Below are 17,479 nucleotides of genomic sequence, written 5' to 3'. Positions count from 1 at the left end.
ATTCCATAGCCCATGGCATTTGCAGCAATCCAAAGCTACTTTGCAAAGGAATCAGAAGTGGGGGTCCTGGTCTCTACAGCTCTACAAATAAAGGAAGCTGTTGTTATGTTTCCCTTCCTACAAAGTTTGTTGGAACAATTGAACTAATTGAATTCTATTTGGTTTGTACACTGTCCATACTGAACTGGGTCAGTTACTCAGAAATCTTTTCTTACCTCACTTTTGATCCTTGCTTGAGTGTTTATCAAAAGTCGCTTAATTTTCTCAATGAAGATCAAATCTAAGGTGTAACGCATATACTTGTCTTCAACCTCTTTGATCACATCAGAAGACTTTTGAAAGAATCAATAAAAGTATCACATTCAATAACATGCTGTGACTCACATTTCTTTAGCCATCAATTCTGGTGTCATGTTGACAATCTGGCAGGCACAAAATAATATTAATCTATTCACAACCTTGGTTTGAAAGAAGTCTGCAGTTGTTAGAGGCCTTGGAGTGAGCCAATGTTTCTCTGTCAGGCTTTCAGCACATTACCAGCATTAGTAACTTCTCCTTTTATTGCTGCTCTCTGATTGATTTCCCTTCAAGATGAGCCAGCTATGAAGATGTTTTACGATATTTGGTTGTGATTTTTGCTTGTCCAGTCACCCTTAAACTATCCCTTTTTTCCCCTTCTTGTATAATTGCCTGACACTTGGTTTTATTTTCTTCTGGCTCTGATGTAGAATCATATCTCTCACATTCAAGTGCTTGACCTGTTGTATAATGTTATGTTTTAATTTCAGATTTCTGATGATCATGATTACCTTTGCTGGTGAAAGGATATTCAGTTTCTCCACAGTGAATGAAAACAAAGTGGTAGAAACATTAAACATCAGTGTCTCCATCACTGTTGCAGATCAGCTTATTTAAAAAAATATTTGTCTACCCAGTAAAAACACATTCATTCTTAATATCAATTCTGTGTAGATTCTTTAAGATTTCTTACGTTAAGAATGCATCAATGCATTACAGGTAAGGGGCTGATTTTAATGGCCATGCTGCTGTTACTGAACCAATATTTAAATATTTTATAAGATATTCCCCAAAATAGTATGAGCAACTTCCCCTATTGCCCCCACTCCAAACTTCACACCCCCTCCCTCACACACACTGACGTTTGTTTTGCTGCCAAAGATTGCCTCATGCTACACCAGTCCCAATGCATTGGATGGCCTATTTTGCAGAGTAGCTCTTCGGTTCGTTTTAAATGAGGTCCAAATATTTTAAAAAAAGCCAAGAGATTCTGCAGTTGATGGAAATCCAGAGTAACACAAAACTAAATGCAGGAGGAACTCAGCAGGTCAGGCAGCATCTATGGAAAGAAGTAGAAAGTCGGTGTTGGGTTGAGACCCTTCACCTAATCTTAAAATATACTTGGGTCCCTCACTCTCAGCACATTTGAAAACCATTCAAGCATTTTTATGTTCATATTTGGCAGATTAAATTCTATCTTGAATTTAAACAGAACTCTAACGTGAGAAGTTTTGTGCTTTGTCCATTGTCCTTTTCAAGTATTCAGGGTCAGGGTCAATATGCGAGGTGAAAAATAAGCACACAGCATACCGTGTAAGTGTCAAAAACTTTAAGGAACTCTAGAAAGAGCCAAATAAAGAACTGTAGAAACAGCCAGAGGAAATACATCAGCAACTAAACTCCATTAGCTGAAAATAGTACTTGTTCAGGGATACAAAGCTTGGAGGTGCTAGCTGATGCCCTGAGCTGAAATTTAACCGAAATGGAGTTAAATCGTCATGTTTTTATCTGCAAACTTTGCATACTTACCCTGGGTATTGCTAGTGCATCAGTCACTATAGTTAAACCAAAATGGCATTCGGTGCTGTCAAACAGCCAATTCTATTGTAGTGCTTTCACATGAAAAATAACTCGGGCAAAATTATTGATTGTGACTAATGACAGTGGGAATGATGCTGATGTTGATATAACAAATGCAAGTTTGCTTTTTTTAAAACTTAAAGCCAATTCAATAACTTCCTCACCTGATTTCTATACATAACTTGGAGCTCTATCAGCTCTGTCTAAAAACTAACAAAACATTAACTGATTCTGATGAAGGATCTTTGAAATCTTAACTCTGTTTCTCTTTCTGAAGATGTCCAAACTGTTGAGTGTTTCTAGTATTTATCACATTTATTTCAGATTTCCTGCATCCATTGTTATTTTGATATTTGAGCTTAAATTATGACAAGCTACTGTACTGTTGAAGACAATTGTTAGCTGTAAATCATATTAAAAAAAATAACTCCATCAAGTGTTGAAGTACTCCTTAGAGCCAAGGAAAATATCTTGGTACATCCTCAGTATATTTTCAAGATATTTTAAATTTAAAATAAACTAAATGTAATAACTTATGTGATATTGAGTCCACACCTGCTGTAGGGATATGGTCTCCATTACTTCCAGGTCAACCATAATTGCCCCCTCTGTTTCTGCAATCTTTGTGGTTGTCTGCTCCACCTTTTGGCGATACATATCAATTTCTGTTGCTGTAAAGTTGCCACCTTCTGCAAATAACCTAAAAATCAAAACAACACATAATAACTAAAGCAATTTTAGCAAAAAGATGTTGCACCACAACCCTGTGCCTTTTTGGTGGATCAATCCCAAATGACCCAATTTCTTAGGATATGTCAGGCACTGGAGAGCACCCAGAGCAGATTCACAAGAATGGTTCTTGGGTTGAAGAACTATAATTACAATAATCTGGCATTATTTTCTTTGGAGGAAAGGCAGATATGAAATTTGATGAGTTTATGTAATGTTTAAATGTTCCATTCTAGACAACATTGTGGTGGATTTCCTCTGCACCCCCTCCAGTGCAATCCTTGCTATGGTCTAGTCACCAGTTCTGCACAAAATATTCTGATAGTACCCTAAGCAACATTTTGTTTATATTTTGCTCCCTCCACTGGCATTCCCAGATCTCTTTGCTGGTAGGATATATGGTCAAGGTGTGGGTCAATGGGACTCACAGAAATCATTTTGGCACAGACCAGATGGGCCAAAGGGCCTGTTTCTCTGCTGTAGTGCTCTATGACTCCTATATTATTGCTATTTATTCTTCTTTCTCAATCTCAAGGCTCATATTAAATGCTGATGTGACATATGATAAAGCACTTTCTTAGTACACAATATGATAGAAACTATACTAAAGTACGTATTTATTTATTTATTAAGATGCAGTGTGGAATAGGCCCTTTGAGCTGTGCCACCCAGCAGTCCCCTGGATTAACCCTAGCTTAATCACGGGACATTTACAATACCAATTAACCTACCAACCGGTACATCTTTGGACTGTGGGAAGAAACCGGAGCAGCCAGATGAAACCCACACAGTCGCAGGGAGAACATACAAACTCTTTACAGGCAGGGATGGGAATTGAACTGGTACTCTAAAGAATTGTGCTAACCACTATGCTACAGTACCGCACAAAATTTCCATATCATATTACAGACAAACTTGAAGGGCTGGTACAGACAGGTATTTAATTGTCTGATTAGTACTTTGGGGCATCCTGGAGCTGTGAAAACCCTATTAGATGCAAGCTTTCTTTGTTTTCAGTTTGTACATTTATGTTAAGGGCATTATCACCAGAAGTCTGCTCAGTATAAAAGCAAAATCCTATCCAAATATTTTATCAGAATTCAGACTCAACTCAACAGAACCCAACACGTATAGCTGGGCACTGTCAGATTTGTGTAGGATAGCTACACTCTAGTGAGCACTGCAAAATCTATTCTTCTACAGGTGCAGTACATGTACTGCGTAAGCTAATTTGAATACCGTGGGCTTTATTTTTGTATCAGTTATTTAAGGGGAGACATTTAGTACTCCTCTGTCCCACAGATGTTCTTCAGTTCCAATTTCAAATATGCAATCTTCCTTATACAAATATATTTTTCAAACTTCCCACACTCTCTGTACCACTTGCGCTGAGAATGCCCAAACCCACTTTACTTTGGACAAAGTATGTTGTCAGCTATCGAGGCAAACACGAGGAAATCTGCAGGTGCTGGAAATTCAAGCAACACACACAAAATGCTGGTGGAACGCAGCAGGCCAGGCAGCATCTATAGGAAGAAGCACTGTTGACATTTCAGGCCAAGACCCTTCGTCAGGACCCACAAAGGGACCCACGTCCTGTTGAAGGGTCTTGGCCTGAAATGTCGACAGTGCTTCTTCCTATAGATGCTGTTCCACCAGCATTTTGTGTGTGTCAGCTATCTAGGGTAGATTTGAATCCAGCAGCCATTTTGAATCCACTAGTCATTAAGCTGCAAGCCATTATTAATGAGAAATTTACTCACTGCACAATGCATCTAAAGCTTAGTACATTATATTTAAAGTTACATTTAATCCCTTTCCATTAGTACCTCAGTGATTTAATAAAATGTGAATTGTCATCTTGTAATTTTGCAAGTGATTTGTCCAGCTTCTGTTGGAAGTTGCAAAGTAATTTGTTTACACCGTCCATATATTTTTTCTGCCGGCTTTTAAGGGAATTTACCAGATTAAGTAATCTAGGGTTTAAAAAAAAGAGCATTGATGTTATTCAGAGAGTAATAAGCACCACATAACACCGTGTCATGACCTTTATAACAGCTCCAAGTGATGAATCTGCTTTTACATCTTTGGCAGGTGATTTACCTATCAGATTTAGTTGCTGTTTTGAAGATCTGCTCCATGTTGTATATACTGTTACGGAAGTCCAAAAGAGATTTGCAATGTGCCGTTTGAATCTCTGTAAATTCCTTTTTGAGGTTTTGCAACACTTCATCCACTCCTTTGCAGTGGCGTTCCACTTTCTCACTGTGCAGACGTAATTCAACTGTGTACAAAGCCAACAGTTAATCTCAGCAAAATATAAACTCTAACTTCTGAAAAACATCTATGGACTCTTGTTGCGTTCCTGGACATTAACTGCAGCACTACTGCAAGGGAGCAGGTTATCCATTCAGAGTGTTAACTTTATTATGAACAGCCAAAATACAGGGAAGAAACTAGTTGATTGGTTGCCTGATCAGGCTAGGTAGAACATAGGACAGCACGGCACAGTACAGTACAGGCCCTTCAGCCTCTGATGTTGTGTCAACCCTTTAACCTACTCTAAAATCAATCTAACCCTTCTCTCCAACATAGCCCTCCAGTTTTCTATCATCCATGTGCTTGTCTCAGAGTTTCTTAAATGGCCCTAATGCATCTTCCTCTACCACCACCCCTGACAGGACATTCCATGAATCCACCATTCGCTGTGTAAAGAATTTACCTTGGAGGCCACCCCCCCATATTGTCCTCCAATCACCTTATAATTATGTCCCCATGAATTAGCCATTTCTGCCCTGGGAAAAAGCCTCTGGCCGTCCATTCTATCTATGCCTCTTATTGTGTAAAAGCTTGTAAAAGGTAGATTGAAAGTTATTCTATTAGGCTTAATGAGGCTTCACCTAATTTTTTTGGGTAAGAGCTTAGACAATGTACTATTTTTCATGATGATTAACATCACTGATCAGTCAAATCTTGTACAGTATCTCACCAGCTGCCAGCAGTTATATTTCAGTAGGTCACAAATAATGATGAGAAATGAATTCATCAGATATGTTTCCCTCTAATCTAAATTGTAGGCTGTCTTTTGTTACTGTTGTTGTGATAAATTGAGGGATTAAGCTGGAAATTCTCCAGGCTTGCATGATGTAATACAACACTTTGATTTGCAATCATTGATGGACTTATTGAGGGTGCCACCACGTTTCAGTTTTTATTTTATACTTTTCAAACAGCACTGATACAGTACCAGCCCGGACATGGAGTATATCCATCTTAATGCGTTTTCCTCTGGGCTCGTGTAAGTGAGTTCGCAGTTCCAACTCTGCTTTAAACTCTTTCTTCTTGGCCATAGCAACATTCTTGGCATTTTCAATAGCTTTATCATACCAGTCCTCTAAGTGATCAAAATAATTCAAGCGAATCCTATAAAATATAATATATTATTTTGATATACTACCCTGATTTGGCAAAATCTATTTCTTTCCATCATTCATATGTTGTTATATCGAGAGTGTTCCTGTAGTAATATACCAATAACCTCTGGATTGTGTTCAAAGAAGCAACATGATCTCCAGATTATAATTTAATCAAGGAGTCTGAGCATAGCAAAATTACTCAAGAGATTTAAAGCACTTCTCAGAATTTCCACATTAATGTTGATGGTAGATCTAGTTCACCTCACATAAATCCAAGCTTCTCTATTTCACTTAATTAGAAGAACTGAAATCAAAAGTGAACCTTCCAAAAAAAGCATAACCAATCTGTGCTTTTTAAATCAACTTTCATATAAAATTCCTTTGATTAGCAGTCTAAATAGCAATTAGTTCAAGTATGTCATACTGGCATTTAGCATTCACATGATGCTTTTCTATAATACACCACATTCTTTGTCTTACTGTGCAGGTATCAAGACCGAACCAAAATCTACCAGCAAACATCCACAAAATGCTGGAGGAACTCAGCAGGTGGGCAGCATCCATGGAGATGAACAAAAATTTGACGTTTTGGGCTGAGACCCTTCTTCAGGTCTGTAAAGGAAGGGGAAAGATGCCAGAATAAAAAAGGTGGGGGAGGGGAAGAAGGGGAGCTACAAGGTGATAGGTGAAACCAGGTGGCTAGGAAAGGTAAAAGGCTAGAGAGGAAGTAATCTGATAGGAAAGGAGAGTGGACCATAGGAGAAAGGAAAGGAGGCGCACTAGGAGGAGGTGATAGGCAAGTGAGAAGAGGTAAAAGGTCAGAGTGGGGAATAAAAGAAGAGGGGAGGGGTAAGGTTTTTTTTAACCAGATGGAGAAATGAATATTCATGCGATCAGGCTGGAAGCTACCCAGACAGATACAAGGTATTATTCCTCCACTCTGAGGGTGGCCTCATCTTGGCATAAGAGGAAGCCATGGACCAACATGCCATGTCTCACCAGTGTAGAGGAGGCCATATTGGGAGTACTGGACACAATAGACGATCCCGGCAACAAAGATCTATTAAGAATATGAAAACTTTCAAGTAATTACTTATCAGTCATCAGCAATCGTTGGAATATGTAATAAAGAGGTTAAAGAAGACAAATGAAAATATCCTAAATTATTGACCTTTTTATACAATTTGGGTTCTTCTGTAAAGAGTAGCAAGGCTTTTAAGAAAAAGAAAATTCAATTTGCAATATGGTAAAAGCATTAGCCTATGAACAAAATTGAATTATTTGTTTGAAATACCTTCACTTAACTCAGAACAGAAATAGAACCTGGTAGAGTTCAATTTATAGAGCTGCTGGAGGTCAGTCCTTTACCAATGAAACAACTTGTATTTTTATACCATTTATATAGCATATTGTATTGAACTAAAATTTCACAAGTGATCAACAAATACAGTATAAAGACTGCAGGCTTGGGTTTAAGAACAGCATGGGGAGCAAATGCACAAATTTAAAAGCAGTGCAACAAACAGAAGCTGCTGGGTTAAGGGATAGTTTTCTTATAAATATTTCTTATATTTTATCAAAGGTGATGACGAATCAGCATATAGGAAGGAGATTGAAAACCTGGCTGAATGATGCCGCAAAAACAACCTCCCACTCAATGTCGTCAATACCAAAGAGCTACAGGAGGAGGAAAATGGAGGTCCATGAGCTAGTCCTCACAGGGGATCAGAGGTGGAGAGAGTCAGTAACTTTAGATTCCTTGACATTATCATCTTAGAGGATTTTTTGGTATTTGCGCAAGTTATTGTTTTTTTGCACATTGGTTGTTGACTTTGTTTTTCATTGCTCTATTGTGTTTCTTTGTGAATGTCCATAAGAAAATGAATCTCAGGGCAGTATATGGTGACATATATGTACTTTGATAATAAACTTACTTTGAATTTTAACTTATGTACTGGACACAGCAGGCTGCAGATTCTGGAATCTGGAGCAACAAATAATTACTAGAGGAACTCAACTGGTCAAACAGCATCTGCGGTGGTAAAGGGATAGAATACAATTTGGGTAGAGACTGTGCATCAGGACCCTTCATGTACTTATTTCGGCTCCCTGCCTAAGCCAACTTTTGTCTCTTCTCTAATAAGTACTGCCTTACAGTATATTAAGTGTTGTTTAGCAGGTACTTGAATTCAAAAAGCCATCCTTCATGGGGTCATAAAATAGTAAGGTGGAGTAAACCACATCCATGACCTGAGCATGTCCTTTAGGTAGAGGATTATCAGATTCAGGGTACAATTGGACACCATGGTTGATACTCCCTCCATCTCGCAGAGACATAGAGATCACTTGTGATCCAAAGCTGGAAACGGCTAATTTAGCATGGATCCAGAAACAAACCCGGTATTTTAAAGAAAGTTAATTTGGTAATAATCTAAGTACTTCGAAACTAATTTCCTTGCAGAAGCAACAAGGATATTTTCAACGCGGACACAGATTTCAAACATATTACCAATGTCCAGTGCCAGCGAAAGGAAATGGAAATAATATTAGGGCAGATGTTTCTGAAACAAAGGAGTAATTATTTCAATACAGCTGATTGCACATTTTTGTTGGCAAATAATAAATCTGAAGGTATCAGTAATATTTATCAACAAAAGGCATGAAAATGATAGAATTTACAAAAATATTTATGTATTTCTGATTAGTTATGAATGGAGTTTAAATATCAGGGACGCAGTTTAATTACTTAATGGTCACTAAGCCCCCATCCCCATTATAATGACTTCTGGATGAACAAGATTCAATCTGCTTATTTTGTTGAATGTAAGAAATCCCAAAGCATAATTCAAACCTGGGAAATTTTTCACACTATCCCAACTGAAGCTGATCTCTTGATCATTATACCAAAATCTTTAACCAAAAGCAAATACTTATTTGAGATTTGTGGGATTTTCTGGTGTACAAATTATCATGTGTTTGTCTTGAAAATACAAGTGCAGCAATTTCAAAAGTAATTAATAGATAATATATAAGAACATCCTCATGAACTGAAAGGACTTTCGTTTTTTTCCCCAAAGTAGTTTTGTCAATGAAAAAAAAATTTAAGAGATAGAAACTTGCCCTACTAACCTTTGCCTTAAATCAATAAACACTGTGTCAGGAAGAAAAGCATGCTTTGTGTAGATTTGAAGGATCTCTAGTTTTTCACTTTCATCCATTTTAGTGATCACTGATGTTTTCAATGTTGCCTTCTTTTTAATTGGCACCGAATAGGTGTTCCCTTGGGAAGTTGTGAAATGCTGCAATTCAATTGGCTTTTTGGTACCTTGATGAGTAACCTAGAGAGAGAAAAAAGGAATTTTCCATTGAACTGTGCTTCAGGACATAGAATAGTGACAGAAATTCAATAAAAATTATTACTGAATTAAAATTCTTGGCTCGAATAAATTGGGCCATTGGTTGCTGCTGCTGGTTTTAATTGCTGTCCTGTTCTAAACGGTCCACAGAGGGAGAGTGTTACCGCATTGCGCATCATACCTGGTTAGGGAAAGAGGCAATCATGTGCAGTTCCTCTCCTGGTTGCTTTTCCAAGTTTTACTGATGGGTTATTTGGATGCACACACCTTGTGTTGATTTATGCTGTGCTCTACAAATTGGTAATACTGACTTGACTAGTCTTGTGCATGAATAAAACACATGAAGTGCCAGAGAGCTGCTGTTGTATGTCTACCCAGATGTGAATGGAGAAAATTCAAAGAAAAACAGTCATAGAACTAGAGTCTATTATACCAACCTATTGTATATTGCAGTACACAGCAGCAAACCCTTGTTATGATGTAATTGTGGACAGATGTTGAGAAGAAAGGCTCAGCTGTCAAACAGCACTTGTAAAACCCAACTAACTGATCTCTCTAATTGGGGAATTATAATAAAAAGAGGAAATCTTTACTTTAAAGTTTTCTCATCAATGGCGATGGTTGTTGTATTCAATTTTGGCTTTTTACTTGGCATTGAGTAGGTTTTTCCTTTGCCAATCTTTAAAGAGATTTTCAGAATATAATGATGAATAAAAAAGTATATTTCAAGAAATAATGGAATAAGAAACCTAGTCAAAGCTCTATCCATAAATTATGTAACACCTTATCTATTTATCACATCCAGTTAAATATCCAGAAGGAAAGCTCCTTTCTACTTCTCCAAAGTTTATTCATCAGTACCTTTGACTTTAATTCATTGATTTTCTATAGTTTATCTTTAGAATATTTACCAAAGTCTCTACACATTACAATTCAACCCTAGACTGATGGCCTCAATAAACACCACCAAAATCCTCAATTCCAGTAATCTTGTGACAACTGTATATACAACAATATCTATTATGCTATGAATTTTTAAGGAGCGGCTTCTATTTGATTATCCTGGGTTCAATGAGCATAGCTCAGAGACTGTTAACATGTTTACTGTCACGTCTGACAAAGTTTCAGAGGCAGCAGCTGACCAATATTCATCTGCATAACCTGAGGCACTGTTTGCAACAAGTTTCAAAGTTGCACCAGACGTTAAATTATTTTATAGGAAGGATGAACACAGATCTATCACACCATGTGGCAAATCTCGGGTACTATATATGAAGAAATTTCATATAGCTTTAGCTGCCTACCAGGTCTACACCAACTTAAACACCAATGAACATGCATGGTTGAATCTTCAAAAGGATACTCCATGGGCTTTAGAGTTGCTTTGCCATGATGATAATATAGCTAGATGAAATTGTAGATGGCAATAAGAAATTAAAAATCAATCAATTCTAAGAATTCAGACTTTTACCATTTGTTCTTCAGGGATGAAAGCTTCTTCCTCCTTATATTCATCACTAGGATGAGGTGATGCTTCCCAGTCTGCCTGATTATTGGTGTTGGAGCTTTCGTTCGAGCTCTTTGCTTTCTGGTCAAGTCCAAAGTTGATGTCTAAAGTAATGAGGAATCAAAGAAATACAGAGGTATGTGTCCAATTGGACAGCTACATTTTCATCCTTTTATTTTTCTGTCCCCTTATCTTTAGTTGTATGTTTAATCAGATGATTCCCACTGGGCAGATATTGTGTTTGGGTTTGCAAAGCACTGATTTAAAAGATTTTCTTGATAATAACATTTTTTTGTCACAGTCAATATTACAGTAGTTGAAATCTACTTTTACTTTTATTTTTGCACTTCTTAGAAGTCTACTTATATATTTGTTCTATATCACTCTGCTTGTGTAGTGGCCTATACTGCATTGTTAGTACTCCATTCCCCCTCCCCTTTTATTTTTGATCTTCATAGATGTAGGAACAAATATTAAGACTGATAATCAGAATCTTTTTCAACTTACACTTTTTTCTAAAGGGAGATTCCATTGAAAGTCAGTTCTTGTTATCATAATGAAAATGCAATTCCAAATAAGAACTGTAATTCATCTTAAAGATGGCTTAAAGTGTAGAATTTTTTTAACAGTGTTATAAATCTGAACTTCATTAGATTCTATTTTGGATTTATTTAGTTTAAAATACATACCTAACATTTGAGGACTTAATTCAATCTCTGAATGGTCCATTTCTTCTTCCTAAAAGATAGTATCACAGGTAAATGTTGTATTTTGTATGAATATTAGATTGTTGAAAGTGTTTTTAAAAATAGTGAAACTCCACCATTGAAGAAAAGAGTGAAAGAAGAAGCAAGGAACTACAGAGCAGTTAATTTGACATCAATAATAGAAGTAGTAGATTTTAGACATCATTGTTATTAAAGTGGTCCATTAGAAAATAATGACATGATGACAAAACTTGACATGGAATTATGAAAGAAAATCATAATTGATGAATCTATTAGAACTTTTGAGATTATGCCTACAAGGATGAACAAAGATGGATCATTTGATGTGGTGAATACAGGTTTTAGAAGGTGTTTGGTAAAATCCCATGCACATGATTATTGAACAAAATTGTATGGAGGCTAATCTACCAGTGTGATCAGAAGGCTGAATAACAAGGAGAAATCAGAGTAGGATGATGCAACCCATTTTCTTTTTGGGATTATGGGGCCCTAGCTGTCAACATCAATGACTCAGACATTCAGAGGAGATACAGTGTAATATATTTGCAGATACTACAAAAATAGATGATGATCTAGGATGGGATGAGAATGCCATTCAGTACAAAGACCAAAAGGTGGATATCATTAGGACAGCAGAGGCTTGGTTGCTAAATAATTCAAAACAGAGATCGATAAGTATTTCTGTCATAACATAAGTAGCTGCTTGCATGATCTTACACTTTGTTCCTCAAGGAGGTTTAACTGATTTGGTGATAGTTCTTCCCTTATGCTTGGATTCCCATCACTTTCACCCATAACATCCTCAGAAGCACCAAAACTGGCATCTAGTGTTGGGGAACAAAGTTACACACAGAATCTTATAAGGAAAATATTGCTCATAGACAAATGACGATACAGTGGCCCTAGTTCAGGTGTAGACAGACAGCTATCTTTCACACTTTTTCAGAGAGTTGTCCGGTGTATATATTATATACTGTAATATAAATGTAGAACAAACTTTTAGGGGGTATTTCCAAAACTTCAGCCATATATTGTTATATACTGACTTCATCTGAGCTGCTTCTGTAAATGAGTAAATTGCTTTCTGGAAAATCATACACTTGAAAGTTTTATGTTGACTGCTGTTCAACAGATAAAACTCTTAACTATGAACTGTGTCTATTTGATTGGAAAGGAGCAGCTGCAAGGGGTCATGCTTTAGGTTAATTTATTTATTTGAGCTTATCGAAGTATATTTAAGCTTATTATGTGTTTCAGTTCATGTTAACTTTTTAATGATTTAACCACTTTTTATACATTATTACAAAATATAATTTTAAGAGGTCTTGATTTTTTCTGAATGACAGAAGTTTCTTATAACGTGTGGATTAGCTAGCTGTCTGTCTTTTCCAGAGAGCTTATTGGTGTATCTACTAATATTCTAAGAAAACAAGTAAGACCTACGATGGAATAATATATATACCTCATACATGGAGGCAGAGGACAAAGTACACATGGTGGCCATTTTATTAGGTACATGTGTACACCAGCTTGTTTTATGCAAATATCTAATCAGCCAATAATGTGGCAGCAACTCAATGCATAAAACTATGCAGTCATGGTCAAGAGGTTCAGTTGTCGTTCAGACTAAATGTCAAAGTGGGGATGAAATGTGATCAAAATGACCTTGATCTGGGAATGATTGTGCCAGGCTGAGTGGTTTGAGTATCTCAGAAACTGCTCATCTCCTGGGATTTTTATGCACAATTGTTCCTGAAGTTTACAGAGAACAGTACAAAAAAGGAAAAAAAACATCCAAGGAGAGGCACAACTTCACGGGCCGAAGGGCCTGTATTGTGCTGTAGGTTTTCTATGTTTCTATGAGAGAGCCTTGTTCATGAGAGAGGTCAGAGGAGAACGACCAAACTGGTTCAAGCTGACAGGAAGGTGACAGTAATTCAAATAACCATGTGTTGCATCAGTGGTGTACAGAAGAGCATCTCTGAATGTACACGTCAAACCTTATTAGAAGTTACCTAATAAAGTGGCCACTGAGTGTATAAGATTATGCTGCCTTCACAAAAGTGTGGGGGTGGGGGCAGAGGGTAACGCAAACTAATAATTTAAGATCTTAGTAAAGAAGCAAACCTTCAGTAAGAAATATTTTCTTGTCCTCTTTTGGAGGTTCTATTATTATCTTTGTTTCACCCTATAAAACAAAGAATATAAATACTGGTAATATAGCTTTACAAATACAAGCTAATACAAACATTTCATACAGCTGAAGATCTGCTACCATCTGCTTTGATTTTGAACAATGCAATTTTGAATCATTTCAAGAAGATCTGGAGTGCAAAATATGAACATTTCCAAAATTTCAATATTAAGTGACATTACTTAGGACAGATTTAAATTCATTTCTACCAAGTGAAAATTAAATAGCAGAGCTCGTGCCATAGAGTAATGCAGTACAGAAACAGGCCCTTTGGCCCATCTAGTCCATGCCAACAAAGTGAGGTCATAGCTCAACCATGCTGAGCCATAGTCTCACCCATTCACACCCTCACTTGTAATACTTTCATCTTAGGTGTCAACTATTGTCAGAAATGTTCTTCAGTAGCTTTCCAAGGGGAAAAAAAGTAACATTGTAAATATTGTTGTTGGTTACCCACAATAAGAAAGTAAGTGGATAGGGAGGGATATCCACACCATATAGATGTGAGGACTGGAGTGGGAAGTGGGCATCACTACCCAGGGATCAGGGGACGGGGGACAGAGACAGAGAGGCACACAATTATCAAACCATTCTGTTAAATATTTGTCTCTATTGGGCCTATAAAAATAAAGCAGAGTATTACATTAAGCCATTCTGATATCTGGCTGCAACAGCAAAATGAGAAGATAGTCCCCCCAATATTTTATTAAATTATTATAAGGTTGAAGAGTTTTCATACCGGTTTGTAGACTTCAATCACACCAAAATATTTACTGATATCAGTGCTGAATCTGTGTAGCTCCTTCCTCAATGTGGAAGGGTATTTACTAACTATTTTCATCTGTTTTTGGTAAAAATTTTCATATCTGTGAATCAGAATCAGATTTATTACACTGATATAGGTTGTGATATTTGTTGTTTTGCAGCAGCAATATAGTGGAAGAGATAATAAATTACTATAGGTTACTATAAAAATATAAAATAAATAAAAAGTGCAAAAAAGGAATAGTGAGGTAGTGTTCATGGATTCCTGGGCCTTACAGAAATCTGTTGGCAGAGGGGAAGAAGATGTCCCTAAAAGACTGAGCATGCATCTTCAGGCTCCTGTGTCTCCTGCCTGATGGTGGTAATAAGAAGAAAGCATGTCCCTGGTGGTGAAGGTCCCTAATGATGGATACCACCTTCTTGAGGCACCACTTTGTAGGTGTCCATGATGGTGGGATGTTTGAGCCTGAAAGGGAACTGCCTGAGTTTGCAACCCTCTGCAACCTCTATCAATCCTGTGCATTGGAGCTTCCATACCAGCTGGTGATTAACCAGTCATAATGTTCTCCACATCTGTAGAAAGCCACTAGTGTCTTTGGTGATATACCAGAACTCCTCAAACTCCTAATAAAGGTGTGCCTACTTTGTGGTTGCATCAATATATTGAGCACAGGATAGATCCTCAGATGTTGATGCCCAGGAAAGTTGCTGTCATTGTGACACCACTCAACTACCTGATCTATCTCATTCCTGTATGCCCCCTTGACATCGCTTGAGATTCATCAACAGTGTCGTCATCAGCGACTTGAGCTGTGCTTAGCCACACAGAGAGCGAAAATAGTACCAAGTTAAAACAGCTAGCGAGATTACATGGTTACAATGAACTTACTAAAATGCGTGTGATGTAAATGAAATTGAGTTTCTTTCCTGTGGTGTTTTTATCTCAGTAAGTATTAAATAAAAGCATTCATACCCTACTATATAGTTGTACTAATTCACATAGACTAGACATGAATATGCATGGATAAGCTGTTATTAGTTTATGTACTGGACTCAGTTGTTCTCAGATGCCTAGTGTTTCATCTCTGGTTGATTCTGCTGAATAGCAGCAGCAGGTGTTGTATTCTGCTATTGAAATTCATTTCCCTTACCACTGTCTACATTTATGCATGTCTCTGAACTGAACCTATGCCGGTTATTTATTCCTCATTAGTCTTCAGTAATATCAACTTGAAAGTATATACATAAGCATCCTAACTGAGAAGGAAGAAAAAAAATCAAGGTTTTCCATGTTTCTATACACCAATCACATGGAATAGTGGCATGTATGTTGCTATGTAGTTGGTTCTTCATTACATATGGAACCCCCTGCCAACAGCAATGTGGGATTACACTCATCAGAAGGATCGCAGCAGTTCTAAAAGGTGATTCACTACAACCTTCTCTGGGGCAATGAATTCTGACCTTGTCCGTGATGTCAAGATATTAAAAATTCTGCTTTTGAATGCTTTTCCACTGAAGCATCAAATTTAAAAATTTGCACGTTAATCTGAATGTTTCCACCCACATTCCAAAGATGTACGGTTAGGATTAGGGTTAGTGAGCTGTGGGCATGCTATGTTGGTGTTGAAAGTATGGCTTGCCTCTAGCACAACCCCAGACATTGTTGATCTTTGATGCAAAATGGTGCATTTCATTGTATGCTTCAATGTGTTGATCTACATGTGACAAATAAGGCTAATCTTTAATCTTTATCTTTGAAAGATTAATCTATCTTCTTTTCCTTCTGCATCAGAACAGCTTGTTAAGTGAATGAAAATTCAGTTTGATTCCTGAACCTAGTCTTTTTATTGAAGAGTCATAATTATTGCTGAAGAAGCTGACATTAAACTGAGGTACCTCATGTGGTAAAAATACTTGCCCTTTTATGATTCCATTCAGCAGGCAGACAGCCTTTTTGTAGTCTGCCTTCAATTCTGTCTGTGTGTTGTCCTGTCTCAGCTGATCAATAAGCAGGTCTAGGTTTGCTTCTCTCGTCTGGGAAGAGAATAAAACTTCCATGTAATTCACATGAAACTTGTTGTTCCCTGAATGGAAATATAGCAGCTTTTTTGAATTGGGAGTAGGACCAAGAGGAAAAAATACAAATCAAACAGTGAACTAATGTTTCATATGAAACCTTTAAAATAATTAGATTGGTCATTAATTCCTGGAATATGACTAATTCCCGGTACTTTGACATATCCTTTTATCAAATCAACAGCTTAATTTTGTGAAATGCATTACATTACGTCAATGAAAAAATCAATGGGTGAGAGTTTACCACTGCATGGCAAACTTGCACTAGAATTACAAAGCACAATTAAGCTGTTTGTTCTGATGTAGGCTGAGCATAAAATTTATATTCCCACTTTATTATCATGGAGGTAGCTTCCTGACAGTGCCGTAAGTGTTGTTTCTTACAGTTGGACCAAAACATGGGATGAGTTTGTGAAAAGAACTTTTAATGAACAGCAGAAAGTCAGTAACCTAATGGTCCCTAATAATACTGATACATCTTTCCAGCAATGTATGTGAATTCAATGCCAAGTGTCGATCAGCATGTGACAAATATGTCAACTTTATCAATAATATACAGTACTATATGTTGCACATTTATACTTTGTATGAAGGAGTTCTGATTACCTTCCCTGCAGTTTTACTGTTTGATAATTTATGGTTCTTGGCAGGGAAAGAACCATTTTTGATGGCAGCAAATTTATGTTTTTGGAGAATAGTCTGTAAACATTTAATACAAAAGAAACAACATTGGGAAATTTTTGATAGAGATATAACAATCCTTATTTTATCTCCATCAATGTTGTTTATTTTTGGAAACCTGCTAAAGAATGTTAATTTCCATCCAA

At 37.0% G+C, this 17,479-nt stretch overlaps 1 protein-coding gene across 1 annotated transcript in view; it reads right to left on the bottom strand.

Annotated features, from left to right (window-relative positions):
* The window catches only part of ccdc180 (coiled-coil domain containing 180), a 75,164-nt gene that overhangs the window by 28,870 nt on the left and 28,815 nt on the right, over positions 1-17,479 (bottom strand). Inside the window, exons 15-26 of the mRNA XM_073052798.1 lie at positions 16,495-16,610; positions 14,548-14,674; positions 13,742-13,802; positions 12,332-12,438; positions 11,576-11,624; positions 10,851-10,990; positions 9,153-9,361; positions 5,855-6,030; positions 4,711-4,891; positions 4,437-4,583; positions 2,434-2,578; positions 216-332 (exon numbers count right to left, since the gene is read on the bottom strand). Of these exons, the coding sequence (XP_072908899.1) occupies positions 216-332; positions 2,434-2,578; positions 4,437-4,583; positions 4,711-4,891; positions 5,855-6,030; positions 9,153-9,361; positions 10,851-10,990; positions 11,576-11,624; positions 12,332-12,438; positions 13,742-13,802; positions 14,548-14,674; positions 16,495-16,610 (1,575 nt within the window). The remainder of the gene's footprint in view (positions 1-215; positions 333-2,433; positions 2,579-4,436; positions 4,584-4,710; positions 4,892-5,854; positions 6,031-9,152; positions 9,362-10,850; positions 10,991-11,575; positions 11,625-12,331; positions 12,439-13,741; positions 13,803-14,547; positions 14,675-16,494; positions 16,611-17,479) is intronic.

Source organism: Hemitrygon akajei, chromosome 7, assembly GCF_048418815.1.
Source record: "Hemitrygon akajei chromosome 7, sHemAka1.3, whole genome shotgun sequence".
Lineage (NCBI taxonomy): Eukaryota > Metazoa > Chordata > Chondrichthyes > Myliobatiformes > Dasyatidae > Hemitrygon > Hemitrygon akajei.
This window is presented reverse-complemented; position numbering and strand designations above follow the sequence as displayed.